Source organism: Vicugna pacos, chromosome 5 (genome assembly GCF_048564905.1).
Source record: "Vicugna pacos chromosome 5, VicPac4, whole genome shotgun sequence".
In the NCBI taxonomy this organism is placed as follows: Eukaryota; Metazoa; Chordata; class Mammalia; order Artiodactyla; family Camelidae; genus Vicugna; species Vicugna pacos.
The window spans coordinates 8,234,826-8,255,088 of NC_132991.1; the positions used below are offsets into that span (position 1 = coordinate 8,234,826).

At 52.0% G+C, this 20,263-nt stretch overlaps 1 protein-coding gene across 9 annotated transcripts in view; it reads right to left on the reverse strand.

The window, feature by feature from the left end:
* Positions 1 to 20,263, reverse strand: part of GLI2 (GLI family zinc finger 2) — a 245,751-nt gene that overhangs the window by 51,024 nt on the left and 174,464 nt on the right. For all 9 annotated transcript variants that reach the window (XM_072960820.1, XM_072960816.1, XM_072960813.1 and 6 more), the window contains one exon: positions 10,476 to 10,581. In XM_072960820.1, the coding sequence (XP_072816921.1) occupies positions 10,476 to 10,534 (59 nt within the window). In that variant the 5' untranslated portion in view covers positions 10,535 to 10,581. The remainder of the gene's footprint in view (positions 1 to 10,475; positions 10,582 to 20,263) is intronic.

Here is a 20,263-nt window from a genome sequence, read left to right on the forward strand (position 1 = left end):
CCCCTGGGGAAAGGGCCCCGAGAAAGCCATTGGGATTAGGCCCTCTCCAGTCACCTGAGTGTGGGTTAGCCTCTGGGTCTGTGGGTTCCATGTCTGACAGAGGCTGAGCACAGCTGAGCCGAACCTTCCAGAAAGTCATGGCTTTTTGGGGACGGTCATATCAGAGGGCAAATTCAGGGGGCTGAAGGAGAGCCGTGGGTGGGAATGAGACACGGGGTCTTGGGGTGTGGGAGGTCCTCTGTAAAAGGAGGGGCTTCATTAGACTTCACTGGGGGGTCTAGGTCGAAGTGAGGAGAAAGGGCCTGGGGGAACAGTGGGCTCCATTTAGGGAGACTCCCCCACAGTGAGCATTCTCTGACTCTGGCCTGACCTGCCAAAGTGTATGGAATTTCTTTTCCTGGATGACTGTCAAAATTAGATGCATAATCCCAAATAGTTTAGATAAAACGTTTTCTTAGAGGTGGGTGTGTTGCCAATTTTTACCAAGCTCTTGAGTCCTAATAGAACAGGATGTCTCTTTCACACTGGCATCAGCGTCTGCCTGGAAGTCGGGGCCCCTCAATGGGACAAGGCAGCCCCAAGAAGGCCACGGAGCCCCGCCGGGCAGCCTGGGGTTAGGAGTAGCAGAGCACGGGGCAGGCCTCCCATGCCTTGCTGCAGATAAATGCTTTCCATTCCTGGCTTCCTGGTGCTCTGGGTTCCCCCAAATCCCCTTCAGGCACACCACTCTGGAACTGCCGATTTCTCCTCCTCTCCCTCCCAGGCCTTGAGATACCTGTGAGCAGCAAGACGGGACCTCCCTGGGCCCGCATCCCCAGTGCCTGACGCCAGGCTGGCACATCATGGGCACTGGGTGAGTGTTGTTGAGTGAACAAGTGCTAAGAACTTCACCTGAGTTAGGCAACAATGAAATGCTACTCTGCTTGGGCGGGACAGGTCAAGTTCACATTTTAGGAATGCAGCTCCTGAAAGGAGACAATGAGGGAAGGGGATCCCACTGTCCCCAACATATTTCTTCTCCGTGGATACCAGGACACATAGGTGACACAGCAATGCTGGCTGTGGTGATGAAGGCTTGGAGAGCAGGGCAACAGGACTCAGGGGCAGGGCACTGCTCACGACTTCCCCCAACAAATGTTGACTAAGGCTGGCAGGAGTGACCCCAGGTGACAGCACTTGAGACAAAGATAAATCCAGCAATAATGAATTAGACTCAAAAAATGGATGCACTGGGGGAACTGGCATCAGCTTCAACCCTGAGTGAATGACACGGACACGTGAAGTGGGGAAAGACCCTCCCACCTCAAAGGCCAATCTGTCCATCAACACCTGAAATTTTACTCTTAGTGATTAATTCCTTTGGGCGGATTACTGTACTATTCCCATGCTTGGCACCACGACTAATACACTGCAGCCCTAAGACCTACAATGAAATGCCCCTTCCTCTCCAAGGACAGCTTAGAGAAGAGCTCAGGCTTGAAGGTCAGATCTCACTTATGAGCTGAGTGATCTTGGGAAGCTCTTAAATTCTGGAATTTTCCAATTTTCTGCTCTATGAACTGGGAAGAATATCACAGGACATGGAGAAGACTAGACACAGTGCCATGCACTTAGCACCCAGCAGAGCGCTGGGAACGAAATGTGGATTTCCTTCTGGTGTCAACAGGAGGGTGAAAAGAACAAGTCATTGTTACACTCTCACTTGGTACCAGGAGCTGTTCCACATGCTTCATATACACTCACTCACCTAATTCTCACAAGCACCCACTGTGGGGCACTGTTTTGTCTCCATTTTAGAGACTGGGAAACTGAGGCTGCTGGAGGTTAGACAGCCAGCCCAAGGATGTGACCCTGTTCTGTCTGCATTCTGGAGGTGTGGGACTGGAACAGCCCAAGATGATGGAGGGCCAGTGGGACAGGAGAGGAACCAGGAGGATCACCTCTCAAGCCTGCAGGACCCCCGGACAGCCCCTCCCCACGCCTGCTCTGCACACCCTCTCCTGCTATAGACCCGCCTCATTTCTGCACATCAAGATTTGTTTCACTCCCGGGGTCCCTCCTGCCCTCGGCTGACCACACGGGTTTCTCTGCAAAGCCCAGAATCAGGCAGCTCCTCTTCTGCGAGGGCCGGTATTCAGGAAAGATCAAAGAGCAGGCCGTCTTATCAGACACGCTCCTCATTAAACTTTTACAGGCGGATTCCATTATAAATGAGCCGTCTGTCCCATGCCGCAGAGCACGTTCCTGGAGACGGGGATTTGAAGCTCTCAGAACAGAAGCAGCTTTAGGAGAGGGGTCAGGATGGAGAGGAGGGCCTCTAGGGTCACATGGCCTGGGTTCAAGTCCCAGCTGTGCAACTCACTGGAAGAATGTCACTAAGACAGCAGTCAATGTCACTGTGCCTCAGTTTCCCCACGTATCAACCAGGAGTGACAACGCTGCCTCCCTGGTAGGGTGCACATGAGGGTTAGAGGATGTAATCCAGAGGGCTGGACACAGGCTGCTGTGACAGCACCCCACCTAGTCTGAGCCCAGCATCCTGTCACCCAGAGCAGGGAAAGGACCTGCCTAGACAGCTCTCTAATGGCCACTCCCATCACCGTGAGCCAAGGCCCCACTCTGTTTGTCACTCAGCCCTCAGACAGCCCTGGGAGGAGGGGGAGCTGCCCCACAAACTGCCTCGTCCCGGGGTTTTCTGAGCTCCATGTCCACCTGCCATCCAGTCGCTCTGAAGAAGTGGTCAGCCACGCGGGTTTTAAGCAGCGCCTCCTGAGGACAGATGGGCAGCGCGATCCAAGAGGGGAGGAGGACCCCGGGCCCACCCAGCATCCTGGACCGGGAGTCAGGCAGACATGTCCTGCAGAAGATTCCTCCCTTCCACCAGTCTCTAGAAAGCATGCACATTTGCTGAGGGCAGAGAACATTCTTGGCGAAACACAAACAAAGCCAGTCCTCTATGAAACGTGAACCTGGCATGCTGCATCCAGAATCAAAAAAGAAAAAATATTCGTGTATCTTTCTGCCCTCTTTGGTGGCTGGCTGAGGACAGAGCTGTCAGCTGGCCCAGGACAGCACAGGAGTCACAAGCCGAGCAGACCGCGTGTTTATTAATCTCACAACAAGCCAGTGCAGTCTTTACGGGACGCTGACCTTGGAAAAAGCCATCTTCAAATGCCCCCAGACTTGTAAGTTCATGAGCTCAGCAGGCAACAGCAAAGAAACTGCTTTCTTGAGAGAGGCACACCCAGAGAGGGGCTGAACATCCCCATTAATATGCGGTCGTCAGAATGAGGTAGGGTTAAGACGTCCTGAACAGTTCTCTCAGGGGGACTCTGGGCAATCTGCACACATGACCAAGTGTGCAGATGATGGTGGGAGGTGGAGGCCTTCGCACCCACCAGCTGGCGTTCCCGCGCTTTCCTTCAAGTACCTGGGCCAGTGAGTTGACTTTACATGAATTGATGGCTATGCCCCAGAGCCATCTGTCCCTAGCAAGAGCCCCCCACCTCCCACTTTCTCCCTGCCAGGTGGCCTTGGGCCGTGACCGCTGGAGCAGTGCTCACAAACTACAGCTCAGCATCAAGTGATCTGCAGGAGAGCAGTTAGTGGTGGTCAGGTCAAGAATTGACACAGGTGCTAGGGGTCATGGATGTCAGAGGTCAGGTATGGAGCCCAGCAAGTTGAGAAAGAAAGGGACTGCCCTCCCTGTGGTTGAGATGTTGCTGCTCTCCCCTTTGCACCCCTCCACCCCCACCACCAATATGCTCATGTCCTTCTACAGGCTGAGAATATGAATAGACTTAAGTCAACCTGTGGGCAGTGGATCTGTGAATGGGTGATGCAAAGGAACCAGGTGTGACTGAAGCATTGTGCTGCACACCAGAAATTGACACACTGTAACTGACTATACTTCAATTTAAAAAAAAGGGGGTTTAGCTCAGTTGTAGAGTGCATGCTTAGCATGCATGACATCCTAGGTTCAATCCCCAGTACCTTCTCTAAAAATAAACCTAATTACGGCCCCCACCAACCAAAAAAAGGGAAGAAAGAAAAGGAGCCAGGGGATTTTTAACACCCATATTTCAGCGTCATTATCACAGAGAGTAAAGGCCTTAGAGCCTGCCAGCTCTGAGACTCTGGACAGCCAACACACAGCTCTGGGCCTGCTTACTTCCAGGGGAGGGGCTGCAGTGGTCCCCAAACTCTGGCCTGTGGGCACCAGTAAACGAGCAGTTTCCCAGGCCTCACTTTAGCCTGAAAGAGTCAGAACTTCCGGGTTCCAGGGCCTAGGAATGGGCGTCTTTGATGCATCCTATTCAGATTTGTAGCCAGGTTTCAGAACTGCACTGTGAGATGGTCTCTATAAGCCATCTGGGCTGGAGGCAGCTGGAATTCAGCCTCCCTGAAGCCTCAGGGCAGGGCTGAGATGGAAAGGACCTCACCAGCAGCTTGGGGAGTTGAATATTGACCCCAGCCTCCTGCAACGGGAACATAAGCTTCTTCCCTCCAGGACATGAATTAATCCTAACCCAAGGCACTCCTACTTGTGTGACTGCACACACCGAGGAAGCGGGGAGCACCAGCTGGGGCTTCTGCCATGTCAGCCTCAGCCCTGGTTCCCACGACACCCAGAGAGACTGTTTCCAAGGGACAGGGGTGTGAGGGGACCCAAAGAGCTCCTCTTTCCCGCTAGCAGTCACCAGCTGACGGAGAGGCTGCAGGACCTTCTCTTCTGCCCTTGAGAATGGACTCTCGGAGCCACAGGAGTACGTCTCCACGGGGGGAGCAATCACAAGAGAACCACATGTGACCAGCAAAAACACTGTCCCCCCCAAACGTTTGTCACCCCATTACCTATGGTTTACACAGATAATAGATGCTGCACCAGGAGTCCATGTACCATTTACTCTTCTGGAACCATGTGAATATTAGTAAGCTGTGCAAGTCCTGCCATGGGTTTGTACGTCCAGGTGACTGGGAACGAGTAGGGTGCGGGTGTCTATGAGGAAGCCGTCCACGTGGGTGGAGCAGGTTGGGTTTCCACACTCTGGACCCACCCCTGACTCCTCCCACGGGGAGCCGCCTGTTTGGGGTGCTGTGTGACCTGCCCAGGCCCGGCTTCTCCTCTGCCCGGATCACAGTGACAGCTCCAGCAGGTCTCCCTACCATGATCCCCCACTTCTCCCGTCCACCCTCTAACAGCTCCTATACTTGCTCTGAAAATAAATCGGACCACTCCCTCCTGCTCCTGGTTGCCAAAAGGATAAAATCCAAATTCCTTCCCTGGGGGAGAAAAGGCCCCTCCTCCCTCCATCCCCAGTGGTATTTCTTCAGCCCCATTTCCCACCTTCCCATGGCACAGCCACCAGTCAGCATCCTCTTCCAAGGTCACACCGTGGCCTGCCTACCGCATGTTTCCAAACTGTGCTAAGTGCTTGATTCATATTACCCTATTTATTTTCAAAATAACTCCACAGATGGGGGAGGTACTATTATTGTGTGCTTTTATAGATGAGAAAACTGAGGTTTACACATTCAGGTTGGTCAGTCGGTCACATCCCAAGGCTAGTGAGTTCAGTGCTGCTAGCCTGGCAGGGCAGGTGACAGGGCCCAGGAGGGCTGAGTTGGAGACTCCGCCCTGAGCCACGCCCACTGGAGCCATGAGAGCCAATGGGCAGTTGTCCTGGGCGACTGAGCAGCCCCAGTGGCTCTGACTAGGGCTGACAAGAGATGACACGGCACCTCATTTGCTGTGCAACGTTTGTGTAATTAGACACACTTGGTGAGGAGGAGCGAGCTACGGCAGGGGCATGATGGATTGGGCACTCCACCAGGCTCCTGATCACATTAATCATGGAAGCCACGGCCAGGGGGCCCATGTTTCTCATAGGCTTTATCCTGTTTCCCACCTGGTGCAACCACCTTGGGTGATGGAGGGATGAGAAGGGTGGGCTCTGAACACTCGCCATGCCCCCAACTGTCCCTAGGATAATGTGGAGCCACTGGAAGCCCACCCCAGCAGGAGGCAGGCTCTGGAAACACAGTGCCGCTGCCCATCACTGGGGTGTTAACCAGATGGTCCACTCCTTGGGGGTGAGGGGCTGTGCAGCTAGGCTCCTCAGCCCTGGAGAAGCAAGCAGGCCCATTTGCTTGAGCACATGAAAGTCAGTGCACCTCTCTGAACTTCAGCCTCTGCATCTGTAAGATGCACATTACAACCCCATTTCACAGGACAATTGGGAAGGTAAATTCATACAGCACACCAGACTTCAGTTCCCCTGCACAAATTATTACCACCCTTTACTGTCTTCTCCTGGGTCAGCCAGACTTACTTACCACTGGGGGCTGAGATCACAAATGAACTGAATAATGACACCCAGAGATGTCTGTGTCCTAATCCTTGGAACCTGCGAATGTTACCTTCTATGGGAAAAGGGACTTTGCAGATGTTAAGGATCTTGAGACGGGAAGGTTATCCTGAATTTTCAGGCCCAATCACTGCTGTCCTTATAAGTGAGGCAGAGGGAGGAAACAGAAGAGGAAGAAGTGGCCGTGAGAAGAGAAGCAGGGAGTAAAAAAGTGATGTGGTGTGAGGCAGGGATGCAGGCTGCTTCCAGATGCTAGAACAGTCACAGAAATGGATTCTCTCCTGGAGCCAGAAAGTTCCAGAAGGAAATAAGCCCTGCCCACACCTTGATTCTAGGCTCATAAGACTTACTTCAGACTCTTGGCCTCTAGAACTATCTGAGAATATTTGATTACTTTAAACCACCAAGTTTGAGGCAATCTGTTACCCCAGCAAACTCTACACAGCCATTAGGTACCAACTAAAGAGCCATCCAGAAGGCCGTTTCCACAGGCCCCTGGCCTGGCCAGACCTCCTCTGCTGCTTGCCATCACTGCTGTGTGCTTCTCTGGGTGGTCTGCCTGCACCCCGCCCCTCACTGGCCAGGAAGGAAGCAGGCCCAGAGAGAGAAGGGACGTGACCTAGAGAGAAGGGAGGTGACCTGTGTCCAACCCTGAGCCAGTGAATGGCAAAGCCTAGGGAAGTCTCAGAGGCCACCTCCTGGACACAGCTCTCCATTAGCCCAGGGAACGACAGTACCAAGGGCCCCCTAATTCAGTGAAAGTTGCCGCCTGCAGCAGAGCATCTCAAACCCGAGCCTGCAGCAGCATCATCCATAAGATGTGTTAAACACAGATCGTGGGCCCACTCCAGACTCTCGCACCCAGCAGGTCGGGGCCAGGGCCTGAGACTCTGCGTTCCCAGCTGGCTTCCAGGCAATGCTGATGCTGACGGTCCAGAGGTTTGGGGAACCACTGAATTAGGGGACAGCACCCTCACAAAGGGCTATCATAAAGCTTTCAAGAAGGAATCGTCTGGACCTGTGCAGGGGGTCTATGGTCGCACATGTGCTCCCAAGCAGGAGGCCAGTGTGCAGCCAAGGGCCGGGGCTCAGGAGGCCATGATTAGATTTCTAACTCTCCCAATCCCTAAGTGGGTGACCCTACTGATTAGTGATTTAACCTCTCTGCTGCTTCAGTTCCTTCATCCATAAAATGGGGATGATATGAAATGCTCATCTTACAGGGTTGTGAGAGGGTTAAATAAGATCAAACACATGAGGTATTTACAGCAGAGCCTGTTCATGAGGTCAGAGTTATTTCGAGAAATAGCAGTCCTCAGTGATGGGGTCTTCTTATATCTCTGTTGCCCCTAGATACGTGGGGATATGTGAGCCAGGATGTTGCCCTGCAGTGACACAAATCTGTGTGGACTGTCCCCCAGGGAGCTCTTAGCATTGCCTGTGTCTCTGACCGGCATGGGTCCCCTTGCAAGGGGCACTTTGCTGCAGGCCTGCTGTGCCCAGGATGTCACAGAATCAGCCAAATAGTTCTCAACAACAGAGAAAGAGCAATTCCAAAGCCTCCGGAAAAGAGACTCAGCTCCCTTGATACTCAGGATTTTTGGATGCCACCAACTGTGCAATTTCTAGGTGAGCCACTAGCTCCAGGATCAGCACCTTCCAGAAGCTGCCTGAGCTGCGGGCTCAGCCACCTGCAGTGGGAAGAGCCCCAGAGCTGGGCCGAGCGCTGAAATGGCCCCACCACCCACCACGGATACAAGCCTGCCAGCAGCAGGTCTAGTCAAGTGAGAACCAGCCACGTGCACCAAAATAAAAGGCAAGTTCCCAACATGTCACAGGAGACAACCTTAAAGGACACCCAATGCCCAACTCTGGGATGGTTTAAACAACACAATAGTGATAGCCATAGAGTATGTAACTCACAAAATAACACAGATCTCATCTAACTGATAGAAATAAATGATAAAATCAATTAATGGAGGAGAAGAGACAGCTCTTCCTTAGAGTAGAATTCTAATCAACAAATATGGAAGGAATGATGGAAACAGAAAATCATTTGGCAAATACTAGTAGTTACTGTTTCAGGGACGAGTCATCACTGGATGTGAACGTTAGTGGATGAAAATATGGTGAGAAACAGGACATTTACATATTATCAAAGTACTACCCCACCAGATACGTATTAATTACAAAGGGACGGAGCCCAGCCGACCTCACCTTAAGCAAGTGATCAAAGTTACTAGCATCTCCAGGGATGAGAAGTACTGCTGTCATGGGTCCCCTGACACGATGGACTAGGAGGGCACCACACCCCTTCTATGGTAGTCGGCCCCCAGCTGCATCGTCTGAATCCAGGCATCAGGCAACCTCAGGAAAACCCGAATCGAGGACATTCTACGCAATAACTGGTCCTTCCTCTTCAAAAGGGTCAAGGTTGTGAAAGACAAGAAAGACTGAGCCATGTCCCGGGTTAAAGATGTCTAAGGAGGTATGACAACTAAATGCAAGGGCTAAATCCTCAACAGGGGACCTTAGCAGGCAACTGACCAAATTTAGACAAGCTTTATAAACCAGTTAACAGCACTCATACTGTTCTTTGGTTACATAAGAAGTGAACATTTGGGGAACTGGGTGAGGGTAAACAGGAAATCTTTGTATTCTTTTTGCAACTTTTTGATCATGTCTGAAATTACTGCAAAGTACAAGACATCGTGATGAAGAAAATGGAAGTCCCAGATTTGCTCTGCTTGAGGTGGGCAATGGGTGCCCGGAAATAGGAGTCACCTGAGGGCTGGGACACCTTCTCAGTCACCTGCCTCCCGCTCAGAGGTGCCGCTGTCCAGTCTCTACTTGTGGGTACTGAGAAGCAGGGTCCTGGGCATCCATGTTGCTGAGGCAGATCAGAGCAAATATAGTGCTTTGCACATAGTGAGTGCTCTGCAAGCTTTTACTGACTTTATGCCAATGGGAGCTGGAAGAGGCTCCCCGACAGGGTTGGTCTTCAATGGGAGGGATCCCGGGAGAGGGTTCTCCACAGCAAACACTGATTGTGAAGCTATTACAGCTACCATCGAGGTGGAAATCAGAGGAAAGCCCAGAGCCTGCTGGCCGGCAGGTGTGAAAACAGGTCATTCTCATGTTCCAGTGTGGGGGGAACCCAGGGAAGGGACCCCCCTCAGTGTGGAGGATACCACGGCCCCTGGGAGGAGGTGGCACCTGAGCTGAGGGTCCGGAAGTGGTGGCCCAGAGGAGGGGACATTCCAGGCAGGCTGGCAGCAGGAGCTGAGGCTCAGGGACATGTGGCAGTTGTGTGTTCGAGAACCATTGAAGGCAACTTGGTATGGACAGGTGAGATGGCTGGGTCAGGAGGGTTCTTGGGGCCTCTTGATCTTTCCCATTAGGTCCCCTCCAAGGTAGGCGTGGGGAGCAATGGAGATATAGGGGGTGGGGTGAAGGTTTCAGTGTCTCTTCTGGAAGCCAAATGGATGCGTAGCAAGATGTCAAGTCTTTTGAGTCATAAAGACCAAGAAAAGTGATTATCAGCCATGGGCTCGGAGACCCCAGGTGGGAATGAAGAGGGGCAGGGGCAGGTTTAGTGTGACACACAGGTGACACACTCCTTCACGTGGGGGCCTCAGAGCAGGGAGTAGGAGAGGCTGCAAAGTATAACTGAGTTTGTCCTTATCAGTAGGGCAACCCTATCATTTACTGTCCAAACTGGGATGCTTGAGAGTGCGAAAGGGGGTGCTATGAATTATTATGCGGGGACAACTCAAATCTAAAGTCACTTATGTGAGGACTTTGGCCTGGAGGGCAACCCCACTGCCTGGGCAGGGAAAGAGCCCCAAGGGCGCTTATGGATACACCGGGTCGGCCTGCAGCCTTGGAAGTAGGGATGTGTGAGGCCATTGTGAGTCCCTCTCAGGTAACCAGAGGGAAGCTGGGGTTCCCATTCCACAGCTCCCATTCGCACAGGGTCTAGCGTCAGTGCGCTCTTGGGTGACAAGTGTGACTGTCCACTCTGGACGACGAAGATCAGGAACTCCAAACAGAAAGACAGAGGCAGGAGACCACTTGCCAGGGCGGCGGGTGGAGGGCGGAACTTACCCGTGCACGCCGTGGACAGAGGGAGGCTCGTAATGGTACCTCCCCTCCTGGTGTCTCATGTCAATCGGTAAGGGAGCGTGGAACGGTGGCAGAAGATGCGGCGGAACTGCGGAGGGGAGAGAAAAACAGGACTTCAAAAACTTTTCCCCTCCCTCGAAAAGCAATTTTCAAAGGGCTTTAAAGCTCCGTGAATTTCAGAGCAAGAGCAGTCAGGACAGGGGGCTCCGCGGTGCCCGGCTATCACACACCCACGAAGAGGGATGAATAAATAATCAAAGTCAGCCCGAGATCAGCCCGAGAACCCTCCATCTTTCACATAAAAGATCCCCAACCGCGCTCTTGACAAAGACAAGCAGCTAAGCGCTCTTTGAACTCGGGGAGATGACAGGATCGGCCGCAAATCAGGGCTGACAGAGCCGGCAGGCTTCTTGCCCATCCCGGCCTCGGCTGTATGTGGCCCGGGCAGCCCTGGGTCCGGACACTGCAGTCACACAGGCTGGAAATATTTACCGAGAGCCATCTGTGAAGGCAGGGCCAGCTCCCGGCTGCGGCCAGCCTCAGGAAGGCCAGGTCCCACGAGCCACCCACCCCGTCCTCTCGGCATCCTCCAGTGGACACCTATGTGGCTCTGTTAATTCTCCAGCTCTTAATATTAATTACTGACCCCAGGTGCGCTGGGGAGAGTGCCTCTGAGGTGCCAACACCAACACGTGAGTGTTGGTTTCCGGAGTGTGTCAGCCTCCTGCCTGCACTTGGCCTGCCCTCGACAAATCATCATGATAATTGTAGGATGCTCTTTGCTTATTAAAAAAAAAAAAAAAGAAAATTCCTGGGTACCCTGGAGGCAAACATAATTACAGGCTTGAGGAAAACAAGGCTCTTTAGAAAGTAGTTACACTGGGAAAAGGGCTAAGAAGTGGACATTTCTCAGTCAACTCTCACTCAGGCTGAGGCCACAGGCCGGGGGGGGGGGGGAGGTGGGTGAGTGTTGAGTCTGAGTTGCTCAAGAGTTTAAAGAAATCCAGGGAGGAGGTTATAGCTCAGTGGGAGAGTGACTGCTTAGTGTGCACAAGGTCCTGGGTTCAATCCCCAGTACCTCTGTTAAGTAAAATAAATAAGTTTAATTAATATCCTCACCAACCCCCACAAGAAAAGTTTAAAGAAATCCAACGGGTTTGTTTTCCATGTGCACAAATAATAATATGTAATAAATAATAATAAATAATAAATGTAGTAAGTGCTTACAAAGGATGCTGTTTCTGTTTTCTAGTACCGTATTGTAAGTGTTATGAATTCATTTTTTATTGTGTAAAATATATGTAACATACAACTTACCATCTTAACCATTTTTAAGTGTCCTTTCTGTCTCTACAGATTTCACTGCTCTAGGTACCTCGTATGAATGGAATCATACAGCATCTCTCATCTTGTGACTGGTTTATTTCACTTAGCATAATGTTCCCAAAGTTCATCCACTGTGACTCGTGTCAGAATTTCCTTTTTTAAGGCCGAATAATATTTATTGTATGGGTATACCACATTTTGGTTATCCATTCCCCTGCCGATGGACACTTGGATTGACCACTTATGAATTCCTAACAAGAGGAAACTTTACCCCTGACATTTTAATCTTAATTTTACATATTCAATTATATCTTCCTAATTCCACAATACTGACGCCTTCCACGCGGACTGGGAATAAAGAAAGCAAATCCTCTCAGCCTGATTAAGTCAATTTACCAAACACAGCCTCAACAAATCTTGGGGTCCAAGGGGACATGACAGAGATGTGTTGCCCCAACCCTCTGGTCAGGCACTCCCTCCCAGAGATGGTGATTTCTGCAACAACCACCCTCTCCTCCCCGTAGGTCTGTGTCCTCTGAGGAGATGAGGCACACCCCTTAGGGTGTGCAGCTGTGACTCTGAAAACAGTGTCAGGAGGACCAGGAGGCCCATGGGAGCCAGAGACTCAGAGAGTAAAGCCATTGCTTCCCAGCTGCCTGGCACTGAGCAAGCTCGTTTACCTCTGTCTCCCTGTGTCCATCTGAAAACCAGTAACATGTATTTCCCCTACCCCTCTGTTAACTGCTGTGAATGCTGTGTGGTGCGTGTTCTCCTCTGTTCCTGATCTGTAAGCATGGCAATGTGAACTGAAGCTGACGGGTTGAGGACATGGACTGAGCTTGTGGTGTGCTTTGCAGGAGGTACTTGGAAGCAGAGTTCACCAGTGAGCTCGGGGTGTCTCAAAGAAGGGTGGAAGTTCTTTTTTATTATTATTATATCTTAAAATTATTTTATTTTGGCAGGGGGGTAGATAATTAGGTTTATTTATTTTTGGAGGAGGTACTGGGGATCGAACCCAGGACCTCGTGCGTGCCAAGCATGCGCTCTATCACTTGAGCTATACCCTCCCCCCAGGGTGGAAGTTTTAACGTCTGTTAGCTACGCATAAGAAAGCTGTTTGCTGCAGTTCTGTGTCCTGTGCTTGGATACTTTTTATAAGAGTTGTCAATGTTGGAAATTCTTATATAAAACTGATTTAAATAATATGTGTCTTTGTTTTGCAGCCCTAAACACAAGGAATTTATAGCAGTTAAGTTCTCCCTTTTTTTTTTTGACCCTTTTGAGATGGAACTTTCATAAAGTTTCTTGGCAATCATTTATTTTGCTTCAAAAAAACTTATTTGAAAAGTTAAAAAAACAAAAAGCAACAAGTCACAGTAACTACCGCGAGGGTTGCCATGAAGACAAAAAATTCCTGCGGAGAGGTGCCGGGCCCAGCACCTGCGCACACAGAAGCGCTCTGTACGTGTTACTACTGATGACGACAATTATCACTAACATTTGGAGCCCTGCAGCCCATAATCAAACCAGGACTGCACCATTTACCAGCTGTGGGGCCTGGAACAAAGCTGCTCTCCGCTTACTGCAAACCCTGGGGAGCGCGGAGGGCTGGGGCTGGCCTGCTTATACACTGGGTGACAAGCTGGGCTTCCCCAAACCCCCAGGGGAGTCAGCGGGGAAGCAGCAGTCACTTCTCCAGATACGCAGGAAAGGGTCTTTGTGTGTGTGTGTTTTAATGTGGCCAGGCAGACCAGATTACAGCATTGTTAACAAAATAAACATGGTTTGCTTTCTGAATAGACTTTCTGAAGGTTTCCCTGCATCTCCAAAAGCCCTCTGAGGTAGCCAGGGTAGGTGTTACTGTGCCCACTTCACAGATGAGGAAATAGAGGCCAAGGGTGGTTTCAGCCCAAAGTCACAGGGCTGAGCAATGGCAGAGCCAGGAGGAGAATCCAAGGCCCTGGACAGCTGGTCACGGGCTTTTCCCTGTGCCTAGCTCAGGCAGTCCCTGTGTGCAAGGGCGATCCCTGGGCCCTGTCCCCACCTTGCTTACATGTTGTATTTCACAAACGCTCACACAGTACCAGGCCCTGCTCTCAGTGCTTTGCAAACATTAACTCCTGAGTCTTCACTGCAACCCAAGGCTGCATTCACCCTAGAATCCCTAGTCTTCCCACTGACCATTCCCAGTGCCCCGGGGCACTCCTTTCCCCCATGGTCTTGCACCTGCAGAGGTTGATGGGGTCCCCTGATGCCACGAGAGCCCAGACCTTCCTCTCCGCCTTGCCAGTTACGAGTGCTCTTCTCAGGATGGATGCAACTTCATTCAGGTCTTAAGATCTATAAAGTCTACAGGAATGCCATGCTCGTGGTAGTTACTGGGCAAACATGAAACGGGGGTGGCACGGGGACTAATCTGGCTGCTGTACAAGATCAGTCTGTGTGTGCGCACGCACGTGTGTGCGCGTGAGATTTGCCAAGTCCTGGGGTACAGGCTGTGGAGGTCACCAGGGGAAATGGCTTTCTCATCCTCAAGTCAGGGCTGCAGGTCATGACCTCCCCCATCCACTGCTGCTCTCCGGGCAGCTGACATCCATGGAATGATCAGGTGGCAGGGGCTCTGGCCACACCCCTGCACCCCCATCCTTATCCCCTTAGAATCCCCAGGGCCAGCCTGAGAACACACGTGTCAGAGGTTCCTCCCATCCCTGTGTTAGGTCGGCCAGCCGCTGGAGTGCGGCAGTCCCCACTGGGTCAGGAGAGGAAGTGCAATAGATGCTCAGTTTTAGTGAGGTCAGCTGTCTGGCAGGGATCTGCTTATGGTTTAGTTTGACCATCAACCCTGTTCTTATCCCCGTTTTCCAGGAAAGAACATCGAGGCTCAGAGTGGTGTGCCTCTACTTCTAGGAGAGCAATGATCAGGCAGTTTGTGATATCGTTGTGCTGGTTTCATTGTCTCCCTACTCGGCCCCACGTCCCTTCCCGGAGCCTAGCCCGGCCCAGCAGCCAGCACACAGCAGGCCCTCAGCAAATAGGGCCCCTGAGCACTCCCAACACAGCAGCTCCCAGTGCTGGCCCAGGATCAGCTAGGAAGGAGCGAGGAATCCAACCCTGGGACCTGCTGTCCAGACCCCTCTGCCCATCCTCAGAGAATGATACAGTCCATTCACATCAGGGTAGCAGTCACTGTAGGAATAGCAACTCATTCATTTGTTCATTTATTCATTCATTCATCCCCCTCGTGTCAAGTGCTTGCTGTGTAGCAGGCACTGTCCCATGTCCTGGGAGGTGTGTAGTGACAAGGCAGCCCTCCCTGCTGCCGCCACAGAGCTGGAGAGCTTCCCCGATGAAAGGAGACAGGTAGTGAACAAACCAGAAACACACTTACAATATCACATCAGGGGTGATGAAGTGAAGAAGGAAACGCAGCAGGGTGAGGGAACAGAGGGGCCTCGGATGACGTGCAGGAGGAAGTCAGGACTCTCCGGAGGACAGGATGCATCTGGCGGGGGTGGGGCCGGGGACGGTCAGTGCAAAGGCCTGGTGCCTGGCATGGGGAAGAGCTCAGTGATTTCAGCGCCGGGCTACCTGGGCTGGAGCAGAGGGATGGAGCTGGGGGAGACAGAGGTCTTACAAGACTGGCAGGCTCTGGGAAGACTTTGGGATTTTTTTTTCTGGGAGATTTGGGAAGCCCCCTGGGCGACCCTCCCCCTTCAGCAGGGAGTCACATGCTCTGCTGAAATTTTTCAAAAGGGCACCATGTGGGGCACGGCGTGTACTGGCCAGGGATCCCAGACTGGTCCTGCCACTAGGTGGCCCTGGGACTTTGGGGAAACTGTGTCCCCTCTCTGGGCCTCACGTTATCCTTCTGTACAGCGGGAATTAGATGAGCTCCAACTTCCTTCCTACCAGAACAATCCTGCTGTTGTGAATGGCCAGCAGCTCCCTCAGGTCAGAGCCATGCTCATCCCAGCCCACGACACACTGATTGAGGAGGGACCCCGAGCAGGTCACAGGGGGGCTCTGGGCGCAAGTGTGCTTTTGTCTTTACAGCCTTATCTGACCTAGTGGCCCTTCTGAATCCACTCAGACCACCAGCCCCAGGCCCTGTCACCTGAGCCCACCTGTCAGACAACCTTCCCCCAACCTGGGACCGGCTTTGCATCCTCAGGTAAACTGAGGGATGAAGGTTGACTCTGGTGGACCCTTTCAGACCAGCACCATCCCTGCTGGTTCTCACAGGCCCCTGCTGGAAACATTCAGAGAGGAACGCTTTGCTTAGAGCCCCTCGGCCAGGCTGAGGGAGGAGGAAGCCCACTTTGGACTTCTGCGAGAGATCACTGCAGCCCGAGACCGAGGGCAGCACCCAAAAAACCTAGGAGGTTAAGGAACAAGGGTGGCCGCCCAGTGATGTATGGAAGGAGATCCTTCCACACATTGTTTTCATTGTGGGCTCTTTTTTCAGCTTAAAAAAAAAAAAACCAAACTAAATCATGTTCTTCTGGCAGGGGGGAACACACACACACACACACCATATGCCATTTCAAAGAAATGGCTCTCTTTTTAAGTTTCTGAGAAAGAAACTCTAAGATGGGAATTTTCTATGGCTCACCCTTCCCCCTCTAAAAAAAAAAATGCACATTTGTTTTTGATCCTACACAGAAGGCCCAACAGTTTGAGAAGCTGAGGATGGTGACATGATGGCAAAAAAAAAAAAAAAGAAAAAGAAAAAATCAGAATTTTTCTGCACTAAGGTTTAAACGCCAAATGGTCCTTGGCTGGTGGTCCCAGGGGTGAGGGGATGTTTGTGTTGGTGGTGTCCTTGGTATAAGATCTTGCTGTGTGAGTGAGTAGGGCACTGAAAGGGGGCAAGGAGGGCCTTCCCTGGAAGCCCGGCTCTAGTTAATGCCCCGTTAATGACTCTGGTGAATTACTGCTGGAGAGGATGGAGTGGGGGTCAGCAGAGGGTCCAGACAAAGAATCGGAAAAACTGGGTCATCGAAACACGATCAGGCAGCCAGGTCAGCAGCCAGAGGAATTCTCCTAGGATGAAGTTATGTGTTGCTACAATGTAGAGGCACTGTCCTGAGACTGGGCTCAGAGAGGGCCCGAGAGGCTGGCCCACAGATGGAGGGGCCAGCCACGGGGAAGCAGCCATCGCCAGGAGAGACTGGACGTGTAGGGGACACCCCAGCCCCAGAGGGGGCTATCCAGTCCCTAGAGATTAGCGCAGTGTCCAGTTACTGTGGTCGTTCCGATCAAGACGGCAGGAGAGAATGAGCTCTGAGTACGTGGGCTCCGAGCCTGGGACCGGGGAGAGAGGGGTTTGGGAGGCCAGGGGCCCGGACAGGGCATGGATCCCCGTCCTTCTCGGGCAGCTGACCACGCCCTGGGGTCGCTGTGCAGGAGGCTGGTTCTGTGGCTCCATCATGGACACTCTGACAGGCGCCTCTGAGAAGCTGAAATGGATGCACTCCAATTTAGCATGGCTCTGGAGACCGGGAAAGGGCTTCTTGGCCCCCAATTTCTCTTGAACCCTGAGGGACTCTGCTTTGGGATTCCCCATTCATGATTAATTGAGCACGTTCTTTCCCCTTCTAATTCCTGTATCTTCAGTAACATCCAGTGCAGCTGTGTTGCTAATTTTCTTAAAAGCAAATGGACCTTGGGAAAGTCACAGAAACAAATTCACACTATTGTATGGATGACTAACCAGGTTGCTTTCCCCTTGAAGAAAGGACCAAGCAAGAAACAAGCAAGTCTGTATCTTTGGAGAAGGAAGGGGCTAGTGTGGCGGAGAACAAAAGAAAAACAAAACAAAACAAAAAAAACCAGCAGACGAGCAGACTTGAAGTCAAGCACAGTAAACTTTATAGCTGGACTGAAATCTGCCTTGCTCCTGAATTGCCCACCTTTCAAATGACAGTCCTAAGGGGGTGACCTGTTCCCATGGCCGGAGGAGCTCAGGATAGGCGTAGAAAGCACGCGAATCACAGATCCAGACAGACCTGGATGTGAACCCCTGTTTCATCATTTTCTAAGCAAGTGATGAGGCCTCTGAGCTTTGGTGTCTTCTTCTGTAAAATAGGATGACATAAACTCAACTGTTGTGCAGCAAATTACAGTGTCTGCACAGAGCAGAAGCTCAGTAAGTGGTAGCCCCCTCCCGCATCACTGTGAATCTCAGGAGATGTGAACAAGGCGCATGACCGAACCTTTCCCCCATCCTTGGGGTCAGGGGCACTGAGATGCCTCAGACTGGATCTCAGATGCTCCATCCACCACTAGAAGTGCACACTACATGGACCACTGTGTTACAGAGTGGGGATGGGCAGAAATGCCGGGTCATGGGCTTCGGGGCACTGCAGGAACATTCTGCTACAAATGTATCCCGGCTGAAGCCACTCCATTCCCACAGGGCTCACTGCTGTGAGGCTCAGGCTGAAGGCTCCAAACTCCAGTGGTCCCCACTGTTCTTTCCTTACTCTTGGTGCTGTGCTGGCCAAGGCAAAACAAACAAGGGAGGAGGGGACTCGCAGGGGGCCTGATAGTTCCAATGAAGACCGCTGTAAATTTCATTTAAAGGTAGCTTTTAAAAAACAGCCACGTCACCCCGTGCTGCAGCAGCTCTTGGGAAAGTCAGTGGCAAAATAAACCCAAGGTCCCAGGCAGGTGATGGCCCCCGTGTGCTGGAGGGCGGTGGTTCAGAGGATGGAGATCCCTTTTATGATCCATTTCCTGACATCAAGCCCAGCTCCTCCCTAGAAAGCGGGTGGGATTGAAGGCCCAGATGCGTGCACCTCTGAGGAGGGCTCTCCCATCAGAGGGAAGAGCGTTCCTCTCCATGTCACCCTGAATGTCTCGCTTGGTCAATTCAACTGTTGAACTCGTGAAGGGGAGGGTATAGCTCAAGTGGCAGAGCGCATACTTAGCATGCACGGGGTCCTGGGTTCAATCCTCAGTACTCCCTCTAAACAGAAATAAATAAAAAATCTAATTACGCCCCCCCAAATAAAAAAAAACTGTTGAACTCTTTGGGGAATGAGAATGTGAAGGTGCTTTGTAAAAGAAAAAGTATTAGTTTTGGGGGAAGGAATGACATTTGTGCCTCAATTAACGGAGAAGATCAGCCAGCCCCTGAGCTGATGCTGGACACTGGCTCGTGGCCTGCACGATCAAGGTCTACATTTCAGCACTTGAAGCTGGGCTCCTCTCCAACCTCATGCTCTCTCCCACTCCTGGGGAGACCCCAGGCTCACTCCTCAGGGAAGGTGGAGCTTCTGCCTCCCCAGAAGATACCAAAAATGACGGCACCAGCTCCAGAGAAGACACTGGATGCTCCCTCCCTCAGCACGCAGGTCTGACCGAGGGACATGATGGCCCCTCTAACAGGGCCTTGACCTGCACAGGCTGCAGCCTCCACCAGGTCCAGCTCCTCCTCCTGGACAAAGTAAAGGGCCAAAGCATCAGAGCCAGGAGGGGGGAAGGTGTAGACGGGTCCAGGAAAGCCTCATTCCCAGTGGCCAGGCAAGTCTGCATCCAGGTCTGATGCAAATGGCACTATTTTTTTTTTTTAAATTCTTTTGAGGCGTAAGGTAATTAGATTGATCGATTGATTGATTTAATGGAGGCACTGGGGATTGAACCCAGGACCTCATGTATGCCAGGCACGCACTCTACCGCTGAGCTATATCCTCCCCAGCAATTGGCACTATTATTCCCAATAATAAGCCCCAGGACGGGCTGCTTCCAGAGGCCTCTCCTGATGCCCAGGCACTGCCTCACAGGAAGCACTTAATAAGAATAATCATATCCTGAATGGCACTCTAAGCGTGCAATTAAAAAGTGTTTTTGTCTCACTTGCGGGAGGCGGTAGGGGTGGGAATAGAAGGGGAAAGTTAAAATCAGACAGGAAATTCCAACACCACAAGCTGGCTGGCGTCCGAGGGGCTGAGGTCCAGGCCGCTCTCGCAGCCAGACCTGCCCCCACACAGAGCTTGGCAGGACCAGGGCTGCGGCTGGGCCCGCCCCACAGCCACAGGCTAGCCTTTCCAAGAAGGTGTTGCTTGACAAAATATGACAAAATAGCTGCTGGAAAGAGAGAGAGCCGCTGGGCTGGGGCCAGGGCAAGCCACTCCACCGGGGGCAGTGCTCTGAGGCTGGTCTTGAGGACGGGGTGGGCAGGAGGCAGAGAGGAGGGCGCATTCCATAGCTGGACCAAATGCCACAGGGAAAGTCCCCACTCGAGTGCCACGTGGCCCTCACAGCATGAGAGCCTGGGCAGTCCTGGGACCTGTCCCTCTCTGCTATAGAATGTTTATGTCACCCCGACATTCACATGTTGAAGTTCTAATGCCTGATGTGACGGTATTTGGAGGTGGGGCTTTGGGAGGTGATTAGGTTGTGGGGATGGAGCCCTCATGAATAGGATTAGTGCTCTAATG